The following is a 17,729-nucleotide window of genomic DNA, read 5'->3' as shown; positions in this document are numbered from 1 at the left end:
AACTCTGGCAATGCTGGAGTAAGGAACTGAAAGTTAAATGAAATTTGATTTATTGGCTTATTGCTGATATGAAAACTTTTGACTTTAATATTTCTTATCATCAGAAATCATTTGGGTAGGGGTTTCCCAACTGCGTGAATTCCCCAATACCAAATTACATTTGTTTTTGTCAACGATATAATTTAATATAAACTTTAACCGATTGGTGAAGATGTAGCAGGATGCAGTAGATCTCTAGTTTTTAGTGTGGAAAACGTGTGTAAATGTCAGGAAACTAATTCATAACGAGTCGATGCGCAAGTCAAATAGAGTTCTGCTGTTCGATACAGCTGAAAGTGGGCAAATCGGTTGGATGAAAACGCACACAGCACACTGCCTGAACCTGAACTGAACCGTTGCCAGTTCTAAATTAGACATCACAAAAAGCGGACGACTGAGTAACGTTTTTGAATTTTTCAAACTTGATCTATCGTATATGCCTATATAGTTTTCACTAGATCGGTGATCCAGTAAGAACTAATTGTTACTTTTATTTTTATTTCCGTTAGATTTATTTATGTTTGACGCAAAACTTACGCTTGTGGCACGCTTTCACCTTTATAGTTTCATTGTTTCACGGGGTTCTGGTGAAACGTGGTGATGTGACAGAGTCGCTAGAAGCAGTTTTAATTTCTGTTTTAATTTTTTAAAGTATTGTAAATGACAGTGATTCACTAGTGTATAAACTTATTAAGCGTGTGCGGTTTTGTTATCTTTTTCCTGCATTGAGGAGGAGAAATTGGATCGATAGCTTGGAACCTGTGTTGCCACGTTTGAGCCAAACTAAACTAGTCAACTTGGCAACACTTTACGCAGACAACAGCTGATTCTATTATTAAGGAAGATATAGCGGACTTTTCGCACGGTAAGTTTTTTTCTAGCTGATTCTAGATAATGTACCGTTAATTTGTGTTAGCGTGCTTTTTTTCCATAAGTATATTCTACAAAATGGTCTTTAAGAGGAAATTTATATGCGGAAAATCAAACATAAACAAGAGTTGTCTCTGATGACGTAACATTGTAATGAATGGTAAATGTTTTGAATGGCACAAATAAAGAAGCAAATTGTAGTATTTGTGTTTGATTTTCCGCGTATACTTGATACTTGACTTACTTATTTTTTAACGTCATTATTTATGGTTGTTTTAACTCTCTATTGTCTATTCTATTATCTCATTACCAGCATGTGTGTTAAAACAAATCGCACCTCCTGTCCCATTAAATTAAGGATTTCACGTGTGGCTGGTGTGCGAATGACTGGCTAAATAGAGAACATCTGTATTCTGTCATATGTAAATTAACGATAATTGACTTGGTTATCCATGGTTAAACTAGCATCTATAGCTCGTTTGAAAATAGTGTGCATTACCTTTCAAAGTTAAACTATAGCTAAAGTCTTGGGTATAAAATACTAAAAACTGTTATTTACAATATTCTGCCTGCACAATCTGCAAACAGAAACTAATCTTGCTAATATAATACTTATTCAACAGAACAAGCTGGTTTATGAAGGACAAAAGCAGGATCAACTTTATGGTTTGGTTTTAGTCTTACATTTTCATAACATAACCATTCTCACCTTGGAAGGGTTCAGACAAATGAAAGCTAGGTAGATTCAAAGAACTACCTGCTATCTCTCTATCTTATTATAAAACTCCTTGACTTAATTCAAATACCTTCTTGAAAGCACACTTGTCCTTAGGAAACAAAATTTGGATTGATTTGGACAAAAGTGTTTCTTGATGACGAATTGTATTTATTGGTCCGTTATCTTTCAGTTAAGGTGAAATTTAAGGTCATTATGGTGCAAGGAGATTCACTGTGACCTAGTCCTTAATCCAAATAAGGTTTGGAGTTATCAACCAAACGGTAAACGGAACAATATTTTCTCTGGTTAAATAAGACACATATCTTCAAACAAATTGCCTTGAGGTTTATTGATTGATTAATTAAAATGATAATAATTGTTCCTAAATATTTAATTAAAATCATCAATATTAAGTAGCAGGCACTTAGCCAGCAAAAAAAAACATTCAGCTAGACTAGGTGTCTATAATATCACATTTACTTTTTTAATGACACCTAATTTTTTGATAACAATATTTATAAACATCTTAACTGATAGGGCGTACAATTAACTGTGGAAACTTTTAGTAATAAAAATTCCTATTTTGGTTATATAATCCTTGTTTCACTGTGTGCAAACTTTTAGAATTGTGAATGTTGAATAACACAAGTTAATTTGATTTCGCATTTCTACGACTTTAATTATAAATCACTTTAGGAAATTTACCACCTGAGCTGTTTGGTTGTTACGTCATCTAATCCTGGAGACAATATTTACAGTAATTACCTTTTATCAGTGTTTGCCTTCAATAGAAATTTCTAGTAAAAATTGTGCAAATAGAGTGCGTAGAAACTAAACTAATAGCAGTCAACTTATTCTCATGATTTTGATTTACTCTGACATGAGATTATACATCACATATCAAGTGATGTGGAATTTTTTTTTTAATCAAAACATCCACCTGTTTCAGTGTTTTAACCTGGCTTGTGTGAGATTTCAAATAAAACTAATCGTTTTTGATGAAAACTTTGTTATGTAAGCTTATTGCTGACTACTCATCCATGAATATAAATTTTGACATTGCCAAAATTAATGAAGGAGTGGCATACGCTTACACCTGTTACAAGGAGCAAACCTATTTTCAATCAGAAAATGCTATTTTTGTTTATTGTCCCTTAGTTTTCACTAGTTTGAATCTAAGACATTGATATAAGGTCAAAAAGAGAGGGGAGGACCATACCACAACACCATAACGTATCCCATTTAGCATTTAAAACAACCAGAAATGATCCTGAAGAGCCTGAAAACGCTGCAAATTTTGTTGTAAACTTTTTCAGTTACTTCATAGAAACACCTACGAACTATAGAAGCGACAAATAAAAAAAATTCAATCTTATTTTTATTTTTGATTTCCTAGCCCAACAGCTGCAGTATACTAATGCATTGAACAATTCTAATATTTTTGAATAAATTAGCTGTTACATGCACGTGTAGTTTTGAGACTTGGCTAAGTATTCATGAAATTAACAGTTAATAATTAAATATACCCACTAAAGATTTGTTTGTACTTTCATTTTTAACCTGTGGGCTAAATGTGACGCTCTGATTAGCCATTATAAAGTCTGCGCTAATTTTTAAATCAATCTCGATCAAAACGTGCAAATAAAATTGCATTATTTCGCCAATTTTTAACACCATCAAACGAATTGTAATTATTCATATCGCTTGCGAGAAACAAAGAATGATTCGTTTATTTCCTTGAATATGTATGATATGTTTAGATTACTAATGAAGTACGTGTAGCTGTAGTAGGTACATAGTTTTAATTGTTTTCTTTCCTGGAATAATAAAACAAAATCTTTTAAATTGATTAGGAATTGCAATTGATTTTTGTATGCAGCATACGGGAGATCACTTAATAAACTTGTTTGAATTACTATTATAACAAACTTCACTGGTTTAGTTTATTTTATCAAATTTGTTTTAACTTTCCTCAACCTCAAAATACATTTTCTGAAAATTCTATTTATGCGTTTGCCTTGTTCTGACCGACTTTAAGGCATTTAATTTTCTTTTCGATGAGTTGTTCTTTGTATGCGTATACGGAATTGAACCTATTAATAGTCAGGTTAATCGACCTTCCGTCGTTCATATTTCAACTTCTGAAGGAAAATTAAAAGGTTAATGGGAAATTAAATTTAGCTTCTTTCCGTTGAGTTGGTATTTTTAGGTCAACCGGAGGGTCAGCATTTGCTTCGACACAAAAGCGGATTATGCCAGGAATAATATTTAATATTATTGTCGGGTTTATTTGTGGAAATTTACAAATCGCAGAAGAAGGGGTGCAAAATTCTTCACTTGATGTAAAACACGCTCATTAGAGTCCTTGGTCATTCTTGACCCTCTGTACAATTTCATTGCCAAAATAACTAGATAAAATATTCCACATCTTTGGTTCCTTGCCCACATTGCTAAAGGTTCTCTCTGTTATGTCTTTTAACAGAACAGGTGTTACGCTTTTGATGATGCTTTATTAGAAGTGTCAATTTTCTTTTATGGTTGTTAATTATTATTTTACAAAACTTGTAAACACAATGATGACGTTGGTTGGCTAAAAATAGTGACGTATGATCACACCCTACTCTTGTATTTTTTTTCTGTTTGCCCAGAGTTTGTTTTCAACGCTATTTATACTCAAGTAGCTTAATAATAACTATAAAGACGCAATTAGACCCGGATCACTAAATATATCGATAAAGATACTAATAAACGTAAATTCTTCATGGAACTCGTCATGTACTGATTTTAATACAATTTGGAGAGATTTTCTGGAAGCTTTATATTGCATCTGATGCTTTTTCCAAATCTGGTGTCCATTATACCAGGATCAAGTAATACTACAGTTCTGGGTATTGATAATATGAAAACAATGAAAAATAATTTAAAACATTACATTGTGAAATTTTTTGTATTGATGTTTCTTAGAATTTGCTGGATGATATTCATTTATCACGACATATCATTTGCTATGTAAAGGCATTTGAATTTATAATTGTTTGTTGGTTAAACTTCGTTGTTTATTTTTAGCGTCACATTATTTGCAATATAAAATTTGAAATAAACCCCATATATTCCTTTAAAAAAACTGGTAACATTACAACGTTCTCCTGACGTATAGAAGTATTTATAAATAATGAACCATATTTTATGGTGGTTTAGATATGATCTACTAATGCATGTCAATATGTTTGTATGTCGAAAAAAAAATACTTATCACAAAAACAATAATTTACCATCATGTTTCCAATAATAGCATAACAATATTGAGTATTATTTCTAGAAAGTTTGCTTTGTTATCTGATGTTATAACTACATGTATAATACTGACACTTTATATGATGGTGTATATGACCTTTTCAATTCCATTATCTGAAAATTGATGGAAACTACCACTACCACAAAGTTTTATTTTTTGCTTGCCAGAATTGCAGTTTTAATTTAGAAATAAGTCTAATTTTAAATGACACTTAGTGGATAAACATCTAATTTTGTACTCGGTGAGCTAATTATGACTTTTAGGTTTTATTGATGTTAAAACACAGTAATTGAACGTTTGGCCTGTAATTATTATTGGTTTGAAGGAAATTCAATAAACCTTATTATAAAAGTCTTATTTAGATATTTGACTTCATACTTACGACTGAAATTCTGGTTCTGTGCAACTCTTTATATAGTTTACATTAATAAATCGTATGGATATTTTAGAAGCTGGTTTAGAAACAAGCCATAAACACCTCTATTATTCTAGTAGCGTTTTGAAAAATGTTATAAATACCACTTAATTCCATTAATAATTCACCGTCTAACTTTTGTTTGCCTATCGATCCGGTTTTTTCGAACGTGATTGCTACAATTCACACGACTTTCTTAACCATCAATTAGCATTGTTTTGAATGCATACATGTGTGTTACATTGTACCACTTTGTTGACATACCTGAACTCCAAACGAATTATATTTCTGGAATGTATTGCTGCTGACACAGTAATTATTCAGGCTTAGGTCACAGCTTCTGTTTTCGTTTTCGTTAAAATTGTTAGTGCCGATAATCAGGTGTTTATACAAAGTTTCAGTTGTATTTAAAGACCGAGAACGAGCTGGGTGAGTGAAAGCTGTAGCAATCAATGGTAAATAAAGTTTCAGTGTAACGATAAAAAGATTGAATATTTGAAAGCCAAGTTAGTCAGTTTCAATGTTGTTATTCAGTTTACAGAATGACATGTGAATAAAACTCCCTCAAGTAAACAATGTATTTTCTATTGCACAACGAAACTTGTATGTATGTATTAGATTTTGCATATGCCGACAATAAGTCTAGTATTTATTCCATTATTTAACGCTTTCGCATTTTATTGCAAATTGATTGTTCTTGGATGGTGTTTATTGAAATCTAATTTTCACCAATGGTTGATTACATCATCGACTTTCAAAACTAATGCATTAAATAGCACACCCAAATTTTAACTATATCATAACAGCATCTTTAGAGAGTACTGGATCATTTGCAATGGGGCATGTTGTTGTCAGAACCTTATAATAATTCACATTATTGCCACTATTCCTTGTGTATACCCTTCACATTTTCAAGTTGCGGTTAATACAGCGTGTGTTGCAAGTGCCAATTCATAATAATTATAAAATATTGTTGCATGCCAACTATTAATTCGGTCGTGGGTAATTTCCGGTACTAAAGCTGAAACAGTTACACGACAAAGTAAAAACCATTTTCTCAGAAAATAATTAGGTCGTGAGTTGGTTTCGGATGACCTCATGTTCGTGAATTATTGAACCTCGCAAAATGTTGATTGTACACAACAGTATTGTCATCCAACCATTACGTGAAGCTTACATGGCTATTCTGCTAAAACACTTACATCCACCAGGACAAAACGATCAACAATTTTATTAGAATTCTTGCAATTTAAAGATACGAGAAGTGTGATCATACTAAAATTTCATTACCACTTTTTTTTATTCTACATCATTGGAAACACAATATTGATGATAAAGTAGTGTAATCACTAATAAAAAAGAATTGTTTAATTCGTGTTGATAAAATACCACAAATGAGCGTTAACGTAATCTATGCACTAAAGTTTAAATAATATTAAACAGGTTTTGTGGGACAATAAGAGGTGCTGAAATCGTGTCCCGACACTCAAATTGATTTAGAATTTGAACCTAGTCGGTTGTGTTTGTGTTTCTAGTTTCAGTTCAGTTCTTGTGAGTATTATTTAGTTAATAGTCTTATGTGATTTAGTATTGCTTAACATATTTATGATTAGTTAAGCATCCAAGGTAATAAGATTTATGTTTGTTGCACCTTCTCAAAGCAGAATAATTCATGACCAGTGCCTTTGAGTTGTCATATTGGTAGTATAATGTGGTAGATTTATGGGGCAAAAACCATTGCCAAAATGCCTTACATGGATATTTGTTGTTGTTTGTAGTGATTAACTGTAAAATAATTATACTAGTTAGTCAGTGGCAACGATGCAACCAAATACTGTTTCAATTCAATCTGAAAATCGGGAAATAAACGCTAATAAGCTTCATTAGCTAGTAAACTTACGCATGAATTTGGTACGCATTTATATTTAGACGCTAGTTTAAACAGAACGCAATTTATTCAGGTCAGTTCTGAATTGATTTACCTACAAAGTAACTTTATCATTGTAAATGTTGATCAACTGAAGCAATCAACCCCAAAAACTTGTCTATAAAGCTTTTATTATAAACTCAGAAATCGAATGCAATATTTCTACACTATACCTATACTATAATTTAGTATCAGTTTGCTTGTTGTTTCTATTAAAGTTTGGTCACGTCACTGTTGTTTCCGAGATATCTAGAAGTATCGCGAATTAATGACGTTGTTGGTGAATATGAATGACTTCAACGGATGGAAAACCAGCCAAGTTTTCGACCAAAAAATAATTTCATATTAATGCAGCATGTATATGGAAACGTGCGGTTTATTTATTGGTGGTAAATACGAAAAAAATGTGGGCTTTTAATATGCTGCTGTCAGCATTAGTTGCTTTCAGTTGCTAATATGGTTGTGTAAGTGTGAAGTTGCCAGTTTTATAAATATTTACCTACTAAGTAGATCAACGTCTTTTGGTTCTTTATTTCTGCATCAATGGTGACATAAGAATTTGAATAACCTTGTCCAAGCGAAATAAATGTAAGGTAATTTATCATAATTTAACGAAAAATTTATAAAAATATTATTTAAGCAAATGGTATTTTGGCAGGTTATCCCAAGACTAAACGATTCTAGTATTAGCTTCAAGTTTGCTGTGATGAGTAGATTTAATAACGCTTTAACTCAGTATTAATTTCCTTTTGTTCTAAAATGATGACCAATGACCTGTTAATGAGAAAAAAATATGTTTTCAAAGTAGGAGGTTTGTGACACAATTAAGAAAATTATTAAGTTGTCCTTAAAACCAGTGCGAAACTGGATAACCTACGTTACAATGTATGTTATGTTATAACTCGTTTTATACGTCACAATGTTATTGAAAATAAATGGGGCAATTTAATTTGGCTTTCAACACTTTGTAGTTTTTAAACTGAATTAATGGAAACAAAGTGTGTATTTTATTTCTCCAAAGTCTAGGCATTTTAAAACGACATATACCTTTTGCCAATACCCTGTTCTTAATATCTTACTCGATAATCATTCGCAAATATTTTTTTTGACAATGATTTTTATAGAAAGAAAGTTTTCTTGTATATAATATTACCCTGATCCTGATAACTTGTTCAATTGTATGGTATGGGATGGGTTGCTAATGTTACCTTACCACAACAAAACCCCTGTAAAATGCAATAAAAGTGACACCTGTATATTTATAACTGTAACAGCTGCCATTTACTGGGCTTACAGTCTGTCACCCATAAACCATCAAAAAAGTTAATTCGGACGTTGTAAATCACTACTCAAAAATAACAATTGCAGCTTATCTCACCAAATTAGGTGATCTCTCTATTTTACAATTTTCTCAATCAAAAGGAATTAATAATATCGTCACTCAATTGTCCTAGACGCAGTAAATAATCCGTCGTTATGTTTATGTTGAATTTATCAAAAATTTGAGATAAAAGATAACAAAGTTAATAAAACCCAGTTTGCGTTTTAGTTTAATCAATTGTTTCGTTCATTGCAGTATAAACTTGCGAGATCTGGATCGTGTCAGGCTACGAAACAAGAAAAAGAGTGTTGAAGAAATCAACATAGAATCACTTGGGACAAGGAGGGATGGTGTACCTGTTAGCAGAGTGGGGCATGGGAGATAGTGAATCATCTCATGGAAAACGCGGTAATTGTACTGCTGATCCTACGGGAAATAGTTTGAAGTGTGCCAGCGACCGGCAGGTGATTAAGTCGCAAAACAATGGAGAAGTCGATTTGTTTCCTTTGAGCAACCAGGTGAGTTAGCCTTCTTTTTCCCTAAAAAAAAATTGATAATCTTCATCACCGTAAATTATAAGAATTTGAATTACAACATGCGTAGGTGGCCTCAAACAACACATTTACTCATAGTCGATTTTTAAACTTTTGTGTAATTTACTCATTACCATGATATCTGATGATGCAAAGGTCCAAGGGTAAATAAAAAATTGCATTTCAAAGTGGGTTTTTCGAGAAGGGTGACTGGGAATTGTTAAATAGTAACACTTAATTTCAAATTTTTCTTTTTCATGAATACAAGATAATAAAATTTCTTACTAGAACATCCACACACATAAATACAAATATGACATTACAAGGTAATGTTGCTTTAATCCAAACACATCCCAAACAGTAGTTTTATGAAATTTTTTTCACTTTCACTACAATTTATAGTCAAGTCAGGTTTAACAGCTGATAAATTAATATGTATGGAATATTTCAATGCACATTTGGTTAGTGTTAAACCGCTAAATGCCTAAAAAAAGAAATAGTGCGTAGAAAATATTCGCACTTAGATTAAAAAGTATAAACAGCATGTTGGTATAATTACTTTGAAATTGTCAGGTTGCAAAACTAATCATGTTTTTGATTATACAGTAATTTTTTAATAGAGGAACAGTAATTTGCCAATGTATCATGTGGCTGAATAATGCTGACCTTTATATTCGTATAGTTTAATTGAACTGTTGCTATCCAAAAGCCCCATTTTTGCAGAAGAGTTAATCGAACCGATAATTGTTATTGAATTGGGACGATGGCTGAAGTAATTATTATTGATATTAAGCAACCTGCACTTAGTGTTCAGCGCAAGGCAAACAATAATTACTATATTAAGTAAGTATTGATTAATCAATGGGAATTTTCCATTGAACAGAAAAAACTGCTCTTGCTGCTATACCTATTTAAAGCTCGATTATTGGCTCCACTATTCGTATGTATTGGTAATTGGTATTATGGTAGTTATAAAATATTCGACAATGTCACCTGATTGGAACTTTTTATTGCATTACCCTCAATGCGTTTAAGTTTATCTTACAAGTTTTCTAGATTTTAAAAAAAAGCCTTGATTATTCAGTAAATGATAAATCCAAACAAGGATTTTTATGAAGTTAGATGCATAATTCATTTTTTAATTAAGTTTTAACTGATCGTCATCATTATTAATTACCAGAATGAATCTAAATACGCAAAACTTTTGTTGTTGCAAATTCAATATTGATTGAGTTATTACAGTAATATTTCTTATCTCATTGTAAATTAATACGTTAACCCCACGATTATTTTTATTTCCTTGTCTTAAGATAAAAACTTTCTCACACAACGACTAATATTCCCATGCTTGCTTTTACAACCAGTTAGAACCAGTCTAGAGAGATAAATTATAAATCTATTTTTGATGTTAAATCAGAATTTTACATTAACTTAAAGCGAGTAAATTTCAACATTAATGCGATATCAGAAACTGCGCGTTTACTTAGTTTTACATCAGAGATTGCCAATGTAAAAAAAACTTGGTTTAAAATCTGATCAATGTATAATCATGTAGTTCAAGTTCAGCGACCTGTTTTTAAATAATGTGAACACTGAACACATAACGTTGATCGTGACCTATAACGCGTTTGTTGACAGATTTTCAAATTTGTTTCAGGTTGGCGGACACACAAGGTTAATGGTCTTGAATTCGAGTACAATATGCAAACCGTTAAACTTCAGGGAACTGGATTTCTACCAAAACATCCAAGACCAAGAAATAAAAATGTTCGTTCCCAGATATAAAGGTAAGCTGAGTAATGTTTTCTCAAATGTGAACCTAATAGCGGACACTAGTATGTGGACTCTAGATGTTAGAATCTAATGTAATTTTAATGAAAGTGTTATTTTTTTTGTAATACTCTGTGATGTAAAGTTAAGCAAACTTTTATGTGATGCTCTGTGATATCAATTTTGTGTTAACGTTTTTTTATATTCAAAATAAACGTATTTGAGAAACGTTAACGTGAAAACGTTACTACATTGTTAGGGCAACAAATTTCCATAAAATTTCTTTGTTTCTTAATAATTCAGAATGCAAAAATCCAGCATGTAATATGTACCTGCCAATTCCTTGACCCTGGACTGCTTTTATACATTTTCATTCTCAACTGTAACAATATCATTAATTTTGTGATGTTTTAACCAAAGTGAGTTTCTTATCATTTTTTTTTACATTTTCAAACTTCTTTATGCGCCGAATGTTATGAAGGTAACATAACATTTATTTATTTTTGTAAGTTAATTCGATTCTTTGTATGAATGAGTAGAATGACTGAGTTTGGTAATTAGTATAACCACAATTTTGTTTGTTCAAATTTGTGGCTTAATAACCAGTGAAATGATATTTAATTTGTCACCCCATATAATTTCGGAAAATATTTGCTTTTTTGGTGCAGTTTTTAATGGTAAACAGTAAGTAAAATTGTCTATTTCTGGGGTAAGTATAGCAGTCAGTTAAAGTTTCAATTAAAACTTTTTTTGATGAACATTAAATAATCAAGTTGGAAGGTTTCTAAGTTGGATGGTGCATTTTGTTACTGTTCATCTTTTGAGGATTACTGGAATTTTAATGCAAATTATGCTGATTCTGACTTTTAAAGTGTTGCATGATTTTCTGTTGGTGTCAAAACAGTGCATGTTGTAAATTATCCTTTCCTTATTTAATTGATGTCCATATGGAGTTTTGTGCTGAATAGGGGGATCATTCCAGATATAATAATCAATGACTTCTGTGTCACCACGTGACTTATTGTTATCAAGTATATCGAAAAGAATAAGAAAATTTGTTTTTCATTACTTGTGACTGTATCTTACAGGTAGATCAATATGTCAAGTTATTATCCTTAGTGTGACTGTCAAGTTGCTAACGCACTTTCAAGTAGCTTAACCAGGACAATCCGATGAAGATAAATCAGGTAGTCCAGACGGCCACCTAGATTACTATGCTATTCTAAGAGGCAGTTTCTAGAACACTGCGTTGGTAAACACAGTCTTGTCGACTGGCCACCTGGATAACCTGATTTATGTATGTTTCTTCAGTTGCCAAGTTATATGCATCAAGTACTTCAATGAGGAATTAAATTATTATTAAAAATCAAACTTAATATTTAAAAACTCTCTTACTTTGAAAAAAGGCTCTAATAACAATTTTATTTAATGCTTTGTAACAAAATGTCACCAGTCCAACAATTTGGGTTGTATGTAGAATGAATGAGTATTGTCATGGCAATTTTGCACAAAAAACGTTTTCATTGTTTTATTGAGGGCGCCCCCCACCCTGCCGAAGTCACGGGAACGACAAGATGGGTGCTGCCAGGGGGACCGAAACTGTCGGAAAACAGTTGGCCCATGCCCAAAAGCCAAATTTTGTCATGGTGAAATGGGTTTGTATGGACCTGTATCGTACTACTGCTCACTTATAATATTTATAAACGGGTTGGATTTTATTTTACGTTCATTTTTAAGAATATAAAACCTAAATAAGTCTTTAGATTTAAAGTTCGGTGCGTTAATGACAGGCCGCTTAACAGCTTTTTTTCCTGTTTCATTTTTAAGTGTACATCCTATCGCATTTTACCTTTAATATCCACTATTCATTAATCACTCGTTTTCACTACCAAATTTCGTATCAAAATTAAAAGTTAAAAATTTTTCACGCTTGTAGAGCGAATAAAAAATACGTAAGTTGTTGTGGCAAGGATCAGTTTTTCTACATTTGCCTGCGAATTGTTTCAGGAGTGATGCAAGCAACATTATGCAGCGGATCAAAGATGGATAAACGCTACAGTCCTAGTTTTAGAGATGAGAATGCAAAAACTATTAAAAATGACCGGAAGAGGAAGCGGGAAGAAGTTTTAAAGTAAGGGAATCCAGTTTAAATTTTGACCATTTATCGCCTAGGCTAAGTATCCAAAAGACTTTTAGCTTACCTCACCCATTTTAGTAAACCCAAATAAATGAGTTAGTCATCGTGCAATGACGCGACCCTTGCCCTGATTCGGAGCAGGCTAATCATTGAAATTCCGTTTCGATTTTTGTTAGCGAATCCACTATCGGTTGGCCAACCATTTTCATTTTCCCTAAAGGGCAGCTTTTCATCCATACCGAATTTGTAGGATGAGGATACACCACACCGGTAATCCAAAAGACGTTATTAAAAGCATTTCCCAGTCAGATAACTCGAACAAGCAATATTTTCTTATGCTGGAGAATATCACTTCGCATTTCAATCATCCCTGTATACTGGATTTAAAAATGGGTACAAGACAACATGGGGACGACGCTAGTGCTGAAAAAAGAACTAAACAAATGGCTAAGTGTGCTGCCAGTACCTCAGCAAGTTTAGGTGTAAGGTAAGCGATATTTAAAACTTTGAAATTTTCTATTGTGATCACCTTGAAATTTATTCAAACGTAGAACAACCACGAGTATCAAATAGGTATATATTTTCCAGGCATCTGTCAAGTTTAACTAAAAACGGATTTTTTAAATTCCTTAACTAACAGGGGGTAATTACTCTTATATTGGCTTTCAAGTGGGAGTTTCGTGTACATTTCGATTGCTAAAAATATCAACATTCTGTTAATAATGCCAGACACGTATAAACGTAATGATTCTTTGTGCAAGGTTGGAACCTTAAGGAACACCCAGTACTCCCAGTAGTATTGTGGCATATAACGAATATCAGCTTAACTGTCAGCAGACTTGTGGTTTTAAATAAATTATTTTTTGATTATGCAAATTGCGTTGTATCCTACTCTTTTTTTTTTGGGAAATTGTAATGTACTTAAATCATGTTAAACTACACCATCAGTTGTTGTCCACGTGCTGGGTATGACATTGAAATGATCAAATTTGCGTCGTTGAATTTTAAGTACGAAATTTAAATGACTTTTTTTTGTTAAACTGTTTTGCGTAGTGTTTTAAGGAAGTTAAACCGTATTTTCCTGCAACATCCTTTACCTATGTATCTTATATCATTTTATTGAGTTTTTGTAAGTTGTTACCGCATTATCTCTATCTATTATGATTTGTTACGATAACTAAACTCCAGTTATCATTACATCATCGCTATCAGTAGACAGTCGAACCCTCCGAACCGATGTCTCGAAATTTATATGTAAACATTATAACAAGTGTCATCCACATAAATTGACAAACTATATTAACAAAAAAAGCCACATAAAAAAATTGTTAGCCAAATCAAATACTTGTCCATGGTTATTGAACGTTGAAACTGGTAATGTGAATAATTTTTTCCCTTTCCTATCTAACACCGAGCCTAAGCCGAGGGAACCAATGCATTATCCCAGAAAGATCGTTGGTTCTAGTTCAGATGAAGTGAGAAACAAAACTTTTACCTAATTTCTAATTGATGCCAAAATACCAAATATGTATTATTTATTAAAACTCTCTAAATTCTGTAGGAAGTAGGAATACAATCAGTGATTGATATTTCAGCAAAATAGTAATTAATTCACTGTTGTTACTAACTAAAATCTGTATTGTCTTTATTTTTTTCAGATTATGTGGTATGCAAGTGTATCAAACCGATACCGATTTCTATTACAAGAAGGACAAATACTGGGGCCGTGAACTGAATGAAGAAGGTTTAAAAAGCGCGTTACGCAGATTCCTTAACAATGGATCTGGGCTTCGTGTTTTTGTAATAAAAAAAGTTTTAGCCAAACTAGAACAGCTGAGACGAATCATCGAAAAGCAGAGTTGTTATAGGTTTTATTCTTGGTAAGTGTAACCACATGCTATTTAATAATCACCAAATTAAAATAATTTTTTTTGTTATTCCAGCTCTCTTTTAATCGTATACGAAGGTAGCACACCTCAACCAACGGTCTCAAGTACCCCCGAACTGCCAATATTGGATCCAGTGTTCTGCAATGAGTTTAAGACAAGTACTCCCCAGAAACATCATGTGACGCCGTCCTGTTTTTACGACGCGGACACGAGCAACTCGTCCAACGAATTTAATTCCAGTTTCAATTCGGACTTGTTGTTAAATAGTGCGGACTTGAGCAATTCGACAGACTATAATTGCAGTTCGAGCGATTATGTGCAACCTGCCGATTTTAACGGGTTCAATTCCGGTGAAGAAGTCAGTCAGGACACGCTTCATAAGGGATTTGGAGAAGCCGCTGCCCGGGGTTCAAGAAGTGTTATGAAAACTGGCAGTTTTGTGCCGATCAACGAAGAAACAGTGTTTTTAGGTAAATTGATTAGTTGATTACAGTAGAAATAATATTGTTAACTAAAATTCCCTGTTTTGCAGATTCACCTCCGATTTCCAGTATTACGAATTCTAGTCCTAGATCAGTCGATAGCTGGATGGCATTCTCCAATAGTTCAAGTGAAGATTGTTCCCTTCACAATAATTCCAGTTCTACTGATGACAGTTCGGACAGCGAATTTCCCGCCCTACCTCAGAAAGTTAAACGTAGCTGCTCCTTAAGACTGTCAAATTTGGATCTGGACGATAGCACTGAAGATGAGGAGCTGATACCAAAATTAGCTAGTAGGAGTAATATTTCCAAGAGGTACGTTATCTGCTCTATTAATTCCTTCAGTATCAATACATTTTTTTATTGTATCATTATCAATTGATTGAAAAAAAAAGTTGAAAGTGCAGCTTCATCTGCGTAAAACCTCTGAGTTGTAGTTAAAAGAAATTTTAGTAGAATAGTTGACAAGTTCCTACAAACTGATTTGATTTGATTACTTGATTTCGTATGGACAATTTTGAATTTTCATTTTCATATCTGGTTGTAAATTAAAACAATTAGTACGTACTAAAAACTGTATTTTTTCAGGTTATGCGTGAGTGACAAATCAGCACTAAACACTCGACCGATTAACCTCAATCCAAATCCAAGAGTGGATGTTCGAATCATCGATTTTGCTCACACCTCGTTCAAAACGAAGCACAGTTTTAGCAATATCAAAGCAAATAAGGTGCACGAAGGGCCGGACGGTGGATTTTTGACCGGACTGGACAGTTTAAGTAAACTTTTGTCAGAAATTTTAGCCGAAAACGAATAGGTAACTATTTGGCTTCGATTTCGTCTTAACGCCTACTTACACCTGAAATTGTTTTTAATTGGAATTTAAAACCTAGTTCGTGGAGAAAAGAGGTGCAAATATATAATAGGTGACCAGAAAAACATTTTTTTTATTATATAACATTTAATAAAAGGTGGGTTTGACGTTTGATGGTTAAAATATCATTGCAATCGATTATTTGTATAACGGATTACAGAGATATTTTCCACTGACACAAATAATACTTTAAAAAAAATATCTTCAAAGAAGAATAGTGTGTATTTTGTTATATTTTAATAATTTTATTAGCACTGTACTGAGTTTTTTTTTTTTTTTTGAAATAAGTAAGTATATCGAATTATTTTGAGCATTACACTATGATTGTGAAAAAGCTCTCACTGCCCTAACCTGGACAATATCTTATCAGGTGAAAATAACACTACTACTACTACTACTACAGTACTTTTTTACGCATAAACCTCGATTATGTTAAAAATCGTTTACTGACTTGTTCAATCGAATTTTTATGTGATTTTTGCTACTTTAATTGCAGGCTGGTGCCAATTATATATTTGGCTTTGGTTTGCAAACAGTGTTTGTATTAGTAATGAAAATCGTACTTTTATGGTAATTCTGGCCATTATTTAGTATAACTGAAGATACTGGTGCAGTATTTTTACGAGGTCAAACATGTTCTGATTTATTAATACCTTAAAACTTGTATCTGGCTGCGTGATGGCTATTTATGGTAGTCCGGATTTAAATCTGCATTGTGTAGGGAAACGTAAATGATCAATGAGGGATCACTCAAAAATTATTACTGATGCCAACTCATTTTATTTATGACTTTTTAAATTTATCATTGTATACACAAGGTGAATCTTATAGGGAGTCTTTAAAAACAGGAAATGAAATAGGCATTCTCTCTTGTTTAAGGTCGAAAAGTAAATGTTTTTTGAATTACTTTAGCAGTTTTATATACTCAAAGAACAATGTCCAGCATTGGTTATGAGGACCTTCTGACTCTCACTCAAAAAATTCACCTTAAGTATCCAAGTTAAATAAAAGCACTGTCAACTACTCAATGTCTTTCTCTCGCTTTAACGTCCAAATAAATCAGGATATGTAGAATATTGTAATGTAAGGATTATTTTAGTAATTTCTAGAATATCGAAGATTATTTGATCTGTGATTTTACTTTTTGTACTATTGTTGAACAAGATGTTTGAAATGTATTATATTAATTATTATATTTTAGTAGAGTGTTTTTGTACTTTAACTATTTCTAGACATTCCCGATTTTTGCTTCAACTTTACTCAAAATTAAAACTACTGATATATTAGATTTGGTGCTACTTATAAAGTGCAATTTGGAAAATAATATTACTTTAGGTTGCGTTCAGGACTGCTTATAAATTTGTTGATTTAATGCCAAATTTTAGCTCATAATGTTTAGAAATTGAAGTGTTTCGTAAAGCATGTCTCATAGAATGAATAAAAAATTGTAGAAAATGTC

At 32.4% G+C, this 17,729-nt stretch overlaps 1 protein-coding gene across 7 annotated transcripts; it reads left to right on the top strand.

The window, feature by feature from the left end:
- The first annotated feature begins 336 nt into the window (after positions 1-336).
- On the top strand, positions 337-17,470 carry Ip6k (Inositol hexakisphosphate kinase). 7 transcript variants are annotated; one of them, XM_081977481.1, is made up of 9 exons: positions 337-904; positions 8,841-9,103; positions 10,776-10,905; positions 12,896-13,019; positions 13,276-13,512; positions 14,684-14,905; positions 14,969-15,384; positions 15,447-15,711; positions 15,985-17,470. In XM_081977481.1, the coding sequence occupies exons 2-9, from the start codon at positions 8,933-8,935 to the stop codon at positions 16,211-16,213; spliced, it is 1,794 nt and encodes a 597-aa protein (XP_081833607.1). In that variant the 5' UTR covers positions 337-904; positions 8,841-8,932; the 3' UTR covers positions 16,214-17,470. The 7 variants fall into 7 exon arrangements, with proteins under 7 accessions (XP_081833607.1, XP_081833613.1, XP_081833608.1 ...); XM_081977487.1 differs by lacking the exon at positions 337-904 and adding an exon at positions 5,774-5,792; XM_081977482.1 differs by lacking the exon at positions 337-904 and adding an exon at positions 6,742-6,888.
- Positions 17,471-17,729: the final 259 nt, after the last annotated feature.

The sequence above is a fragment of the Ips typographus genome, linkage group LG4 (assembly GCF_016097725.1).
Source record: "Ips typographus isolate SLU linkage group LG4, UJ_Ityp_2.0, whole genome shotgun sequence".
Classification (NCBI taxonomy): Eukaryota; Metazoa; Arthropoda; class Insecta; order Coleoptera; family Curculionidae; genus Ips; species Ips typographus.
Note: the sequence above shows the minus strand (reverse complement) of the source record. Positions and strands in the feature narration are given on the sequence as shown.